The sequence below is a fragment of the Nanorana parkeri genome, unplaced genomic scaffold, assembly GCF_000935625.1.
Source record: "Nanorana parkeri isolate BGI_ZX_2015 unplaced genomic scaffold, ASM93562v1 scaffold633, whole genome shotgun sequence".
Taxonomy (NCBI): Eukaryota; Metazoa; Chordata; class Amphibia; order Anura; family Dicroglossidae; genus Nanorana; species Nanorana parkeri.
In genome coordinates this window covers 957,906-965,540 of record NW_017306901.1, presented here as the reverse complement: position 1 = coordinate 965,540, position 7,635 = coordinate 957,906, and the positions used below count along the sequence as shown (strand labels likewise).

General features: G+C 42.7%; 1 protein-coding gene across 1 annotated transcript in view; it reads left to right on the top strand.

The window, feature by feature from the left end:
- Positions 1-196: 196 nt before the first annotated feature.
- The window catches only part of NEURL1B (neuralized E3 ubiquitin protein ligase 1B), a 54,611-nt gene continuing 47,172 nt past the window's right edge, over positions 197-7,635 (top strand). The window contains exon 1 of the mRNA XM_018563119.1: positions 197-441. Within this exon, the coding sequence (XP_018418621.1) occupies positions 411-441 (31 nt within the window). The 5' untranslated portion in view covers positions 197-410. The remainder of the gene's footprint in view (positions 442-7,635) is intronic.

Sequence of the window (7,635 nt, the reverse complement as noted above, 5' to 3'; positions counted from 1 at the left end):
TATACAGGACAGACACAGTTCAGTAGACTGTCCTATGAGCTTATTTACGTCTATATTATATAAGACGGGGCTCAGGGTCTCAGCGATCTCCTCCGCAGCCCGATGGTCAGCGTCTGCCCCCAGCCGAGCCTCATTAATGCAGGATGAGAGGGAGGGGCGTGGTCTGGGTGTCAGTTCGGCCCCGCCCCCGGTGATGGAGCGGCAGTGGCTGGAGATGTAGACACTCGGCTGTCGCTGTGCACGGAGACGGGCGGCGGAGGAGCCCATAGACTGGGGGGGACCGGCACCGACTCGGGGAATCTGTGTGCAGCGTACATCTTTACCGGAAGCAAAGGATTAAATGGACCTTCAGTGGCCCGAACAGGGCTCAGTGATCTCTTGCCGCTGCTACAAGCGCTGCACCTTCCGCTATGGGCAACACGGTGCACAAGACCTTGCCAGGTGAGGCATCCCTCCTGTGTAGGAGATCAGTCATCTGGAGACAGAGGTGTACCCGTGTCATGTTCATCTTCCCTGTGATCACTAGCCTGTCATCTATGTGCTCCTCTATTTAGGTGTTCTCCTCTTGTTGGCTGATTGTACTTATTGTAGGAAGAACCCAGTGAATGAGATCGTTGGCTGTGTGATCTGTGCGATCCTTTCCTCAATAGGGTAGAACGGGGCTGGGAATTGTTCAATTTCAGGAACGATCGCTGCGATTCATGGAGGTGATACAATGTAATAAGTGCGGTGGGGGCGGGGCACGGTAGAAGCATACATAGGTGAAGCAGCCAGACTCGTAAAGCTTTTGAATCTCAACGGCTGTTACCGTGCTGCCAGCGCTGTGCTGGTTAGCAAGTAACTGTCAGCCAGTGATCACAATGGGCACAGCCCAGGCAGGTGTCTCCATTGATCCCTTGTACATTGCTGGGGAAAATGCCTCTATTGATGATGGTGCACTGGGTGGGAAGGAGGGCACAGGGACTTTTTATTAAGTTCAGCAATGCATGTCCACACAAGGCAGCCTTGTATTTCCATTCACAAGTCTGTTTACTGGAACTGATGTGCCTAGAAATGTTTCCCAGAATCAGCAATCATACTGCAAGCAATGACATAAGCTGCCCCAGCCCCTATTGTGAGAACCCAGCCGTAGGTGTATTGAGCGCAGTAACATTTATGCATTTAAAGAATTGCTCCACCTAATGTTTTTACTGAGCCTGTTTGCATATTTACTGCCTTTTATTTGCATCCACATTGGAGGCTCTGTGCTTCTGCCTTCATCCAGCTGCGTGTTTCCTCAATCTAAAATAAACTAGGAAGTTTGTACGCCTGCACTTGGTCTGCAGAACTAGGGACCCAAGCACAGTGAATCTGACATTGGAGCTCTTGATGATATAATTTTTCTTTATTATTGATATTACACAGGATTTATACAGCACCAACACTTTGTGCAATGCTTTACAAAATTGAGAAAGTACAGTGAAAATACAATGAGGGTTGCTAAATGCATAGCTTTATAAAACCATGCTGCCATTGCGGAGTAAATAGCTGTGAAAAACTGTGCTGCCATTTTTGAATGCATAGTTTTGAAAAAACATTCTGCCATTGCTGAATGCATAGCTGTGGAAAAACCATGCTGCCGTTGCTGAATGCGTAGCTGTGGAAAAACCATGCTGCCGTTGCATGCGTAGCTGTGAAAAATCATGCTGCCGTTGCTGCATGCGTAGCTGTGTAAAAACATGCTGCCGTTGCTGCATGCATAGCTGTGGAAAAACCATGCTGCCGTTGCTGTGGAAAAACCATGCTGCCGTTGCTGAATGCGTTGCTGTGGAAAAACCATGCTGCCGTTGCTGAATGCATAGCTGTGGAAAAACCATGCTGCCATTGCACAATGCATAGCTGTGAAAAACCATGCTGCCATTGCTGAATGCATGGCTGTGAAAAAATCATGATGCCATTGCTGAGAACATAGCAGAGAAGACCATACTGCTATTGCGGAGGACTAAGCTGTGAAAAAATCATGATGCCATTGTTGAGTACATTGCAGTGAAAACTCTACTTGCCACTCAGCCAGACTCCGCAGGGAATTTTTAACATGTTATTTTCCACTATGGAATTATTACAGCATTGTTCCTTTAATGCAGACAGTGCCTCATCAAAATCACGTCAGCTTGCCTACCTAGTGAATAGCTGATTGTTTTGTTGTCATCAGATTCTCTCTCAGGTAACTGGTTATTCTGAATCGTGTATGACAGCTGCTCTGATCTGGAGAATTCACTACATCAGAACTGCTTCCTGTCACCTCTGGTATTTGCCACATGGCAGACAGAAGCCCCCAAGGCAGTGATGCTGATATCCTACAAGTCTTCTATTGTTTTTACTCATTTATTGGTTTTCGAGAACTTTGGCTACGTACAGAAATGCCCCCACCCGGTATCGCATCTCTGTGCTGATCTAAGAAACTGTACAGTGAAGCCGGTAAAGGTTCCCATATCCAGAGGTGAACATGTATTCTTCCCGAGCCTTTGCTGGCTATATGGAATATACATTATAGGCCCAAAGTGAGAGAATATCCCTGTGAACTTTTATAAAGAGAGAATGTCACTGGTGCTTTCCAGTGGGCATGAAATCCATGTCAATCCCTACACATCTATAATACATTTACAATCTGTCTATATGTACCAATCTCCTTTTGCTGCTGCATTCATTGGATGCATTGAAGTAATTAAACAGATCATCTAGCACTTGGCAGATAGTCCTTCGTACGCTTTCTCCATATACTGCCATCTGACTCTGCACGCAGCATGTGCTGGAAGTTCCAAATTGGCTTATTTTGTCACCTTTGTTCTCCTTTTTCCATCTTATGGTTGGAATATATTTATTATCTCATAACTGCACAGTTAGGCTGTTGGTTATATTGTAGGAAAAGCTTTCCTGATGGTGGTTGTGATACCTCATTGGGTTTCCCCTTGAAATCAAAACGCTTTATAATTGATATATGCGTATGTGTGACCACAGATTAGAAAGATTAGCAGTTTCCCATAACCGGATCATGCTCGCTTGCCATTAACCCTTTCTTTGCCCCAGGTCCGGCATGAAGCTGTTTCAGAGCAGGGCACATGCTATTCGCGTTTTAGATGAAATCTGTTTTTCAATGTTCTCGAGCTGTTGCTCTGGGAGATCGGAGTATTTCCGATGCTCCTGAACATCTGATTGACTGACTGAAAATGGCATATGTGAAAAGCCATCTATCACAGTTAAAGAATAATATGGCTGTTTTATAGGAATGATAAACAGTTGTAAACCATTGATTTTTGTTTTTAATGGTCGTAAATTAATGATAGTGGCTTTAGGTTTTATTTGTATTTATTTAAGGCTATGCTTTGTTTCTGATTCACCCTTTGTGTACGTGAAGGTGCTAGACTTCTGCAGGAGCTGGCTATGATTCCTAAGAGAGGATTAGCCATGTGCCCCTATAACTGGAGAGGGGACAGATGCCACGGAGACTCTGCTGCCATTGTCCCACACTTGCTGCACACATGCTACAAAGGAACAAAACAGCTGAGATGCCAAAATTAAATCTGAGACATGACATCCAAGCATTGAGCCTGTTCTGGGCAAAATTAGACCCCCACACTCTTCACAATGTTACAGCTCAATTGACCGGTCTGTTTAACCCTTTCCTTTACCACTGGTCAATGTAAAGTTCTCCATAACCACAGGCTATCGCAGTTTACCACTTGTTCTGTCTGTGCTTAATTTATGGAACTGCTTATTAGTCTCATACCATCAAATTTAAACCTCCACTGATCATCAATACAGCCAAATACAATATATCCTTTTCTTAAATTGTATCCATTGATTTTGTGCACAGTTAGAAATGTTTGTAAATATACTTTTTGTTTGGATTTTCCTGCTGCTTATCAAACTGTCAAGATTGCACACAGAGGAGAACTAACCTGCAATTTGAATCAAGTGTGTGTTTTTACATGTGTGCTGTTTTATATTGGTAGAATCAAGCAGCCCGTGAGTTTTTGTTCCAGTAATGTGTATTTCTGCTTGAAAGAATCAGACATTATCTTTTAAAAAGCCAAAAGCAGAAGGACAATGAGGGCCCCTGGCTGATGGTTTGTGCGTAGAGAAATTGTGAGCTCGTCAGCTGGTCTTCCAGATGAATCTTAGAGACTGTGGCCCTGTCCTTGAAAGCCCTCCTGCTTTAACCAGTTGCCTTTTTGGCTGTGGAATAAATAAAGGGCCTTTCTGGCATGTAGGCATTTGTTGAATTTACCAGAACTATGTGGTGACAATTTCCCAGTATGCATCTCCCATCTTAGAGGGTTATGGGTTTACAATGGATATTTAATAAATGAAGGGTCTCCTCTGGTAGGTAGTTCAGGTAAGTTAAACAAATGTCTACCTACCAGAGAGACCCTTCATTTATTAAATATCCATTGTAAACCAATAACCCTCCAAGTTGGAAGGTGCATACTGGGAAATTTTCACCACTTAGTTAAGGTAAGGTCAACGAATGTCTATGTGGTGACAATTTCCCAGTATGCGCCTCCCATCTTGGAGGGTTATGGGTTAACAGTAAATATTTAATAATTTAATGAATGAAGTGTCTCCCTGGCACACAGATGTTTGTTGAATTTACCGGAACTATTTTGGTAATAATTTCTCAGTGTGCACCTCCTTTATTGGAGGTTTGTGTGTTTTACAATCCATGTTTAATCTGGGACAAGGGATGAGTTATTCAAACAGGGCTTCTACAAAGTTACACTTTTTAGAAAATGTAATTTGATTTTTATTTTATTTTTGTTTACATTTACATGGACCCTTTATTAAACTTATACTTTGCATAAATCAATGTCAGAATTAGCAAATTATACTACTGATTGGGATATAGAAGCTTTTATTGCAATTGATACAAAAAATGCTGCCCTCCCAGCTTAGGTCAAATGGTCTCATCACGATATATTACTGCAGAGAATATATTGTTTTCATTCATCAGGGAAAAAAGAGAATCAATAAGGTTGGCTCCATGAATATAGATAATTATAGACCATACATAGAAACAAGACTTCAATGCATCAACACAAATTGAAAGAATGTTATTATGTGGATGTCTTTCACATGTATATCTAAGAAACATTACAAAGAATATTGTTTCCCTTTCCGTTTAAGTCCTAAGGTGTTCTTTCTAAAAGAAAGGACTCTGTTGTGTCCTTAGGGCTAATTCACATCAGCCACAGTGCATTCTGGCCAGAACGCACTGTATCACATTGCGGCCGGCTCACTTTGTTTCGGGACGGGAGGGGCATGGCGGTGCATTGAGCTTAAAGGCACCGTAGCCATGCCCTCTGGCCGCAATGCAATTGGCCGCACGAGAACGCGTGGCACATCAATGCCTGCATTCCGGTCAGAAATAATAGTGCTGGCAGCATTTTTCTGACCGGAACGCAGGCATTGATGTGCCTCGTGTTCCCGCGCGGCTGATCGTATTGCGGCCAGAGAGCGTGGCTGCAGTGCCATTGAGTTCAATGCACCGCCAGGCCCCCTCCTGCCCCAGAACAAAGTGCGCCGGCTGCAATATGATCCAGTGCATTCCAGCCAGAATCGGGCCGGAACACACTGTGGCTGGTGTGATATAGCCCTGAGGGTGTACGGTTTAGACTGTAAGCTCTCAAGGGCTGGGCCCTCCTAACCATCTTATCTTGAATAGTAATGTCTTCCTTATATTGTTGGGGCTATATAAATCCTGTAAATAAGTAGGGATGTTACCGGCTCAGCCTCCTGTCACAGATTAGGAGAGCGGCGGTGTGAGCGGAGACAGCTGTCATTGCTGTCGCAGGAGGCTGAGCTCTCCTCCCGCACTGCCGCGCCCAGCCTCCTGTGACAGTGTGTCAGGATGGAGAGCGGGTACCGTCACTCAGAGATCGCTGAGTGTTTGTAAATAATTGAGGACAGAGTATGTTTACTCTGTCCTCAATTATGAATGAATGGGAAGTGTTCTACATCTCTTCCTGTTCATTCCTGATTGTGGACATAGTAAACATACTTTGTCCTCAGGTTATAAATGAACAGGAACACTCAGTATATTGGATTCCTGTTCATCTGTAACAGGGGCTACAGAATAAGAGATTTAGGACTATTTGCCCTCAGTCTCTTTCTATCCTATGAATGTGCTTTGCTACCCAGTAAAAGCACTGTCATAGGACAGAAAAGAAAGTGTAGGTTTTTCCCATAACAGCCAATCAGATTTCAGCTTTGACTTTTAGTAATTAGAGAGAAAAAAAACACACACACATATGCTTGTTCACTAACTTTATAATACATTTTTTTTCCTTGAAGGCTAAAAGTGATATTGTGTTATTGTATTTATTTTTCCCATGGGAAGCATCAGTTCTGTTGTTTTATTTTTCCCATGAGAAGCATCATTTGTGGTAGTTTTGTCTATTTCAAAAGGCATTTTCTCCACTCATTTCCATCATAGTCTAACAAGGGTGAAAATAATCCACTCATTTCCTTGATACGATAATGAGGGTGAAAATAATGCAGTAGTATGTAAACGCAGCATTGCCAAATATCCAGCACTAACCTTTTCAATAGTTTAAGATTTTTCCGAATTTTCAATAGTTCAAATATGAAATTATTTCTGTTCCCAACAAAAACGGGTAAGATTTACGGGTAGTAGTAGGTCACTTTGCTCTGTCAGTTGCTTTTTTTTAAAGTGAATTTTATTAAAGAAATATAAGATCTACAACATTTTATTAAGCCATTAGCACAAGCTTCCATAGTTCTACATTGACAAATTCTTTTAAAGGCATATGTACTCAAGTTGTCAAGCTGCTTGCAGTCTATTTGTGTCTTTATGTATTAGATCGAGAAGTTGGTTTTATAGAGCAGGACTTTAAAATGCCATGTGTCCAGCGTTCCTGTAGTCATTTAATAGGGCTTTTCATGTCTGCATAACAGGACAGTGTTTACATGTTGGCTTCCCTTTCAGGATTTTATGATCTGCCACACGCTTCTGCCAAAAGACATTAATTAAATTAATCTGTGCCCTCAAAGTGTGTGTGCAGTGTACATGGTAGAATGTGCATGTGCAAAAATGGTGATGAATGAAAGTGGGAAATAAAATAATACATATAACATCATATACTACTTGTAAAGCCGTGTCATAGCATTGCCTTTGTCCATTGTGAGCTGCTTTGTATTGACAGAGCCAGTTCTTTTTCCATTTTGCATGGGTACATTTTGTGCTGGCCTAGTGTTTAAAGCCCCATTCCATGATGTTGTTAAGAATGGGTCACCATTGTATTACAAGGGTTAAATGCTAATTTACCTAGAAGGGGAAAATAAGTACAAATACTTACCTTACTCTTTACTCCAGAAGACTCTCCCCTCATGGTGTGACTGGGCCCTCAAAGCTGCTTCACTCTGCTGGCCTGGTGGTCACAGCTGTCTCCCGTCATTGTGTACAATGCAGGACCAGCAGTACTGCATTGTATGTGAAGACAGTAAAGGACTGCGCAGATGCTGGAAATGTTGGACAGTAAAGGGGCAAAGGAGAGACCACTGACTGCTAGAGGAACAACAAATAAAGTATTTAAAGTATTTGTATTTTACTCATGCAGTGTGGTCCCCCCCCCCCGC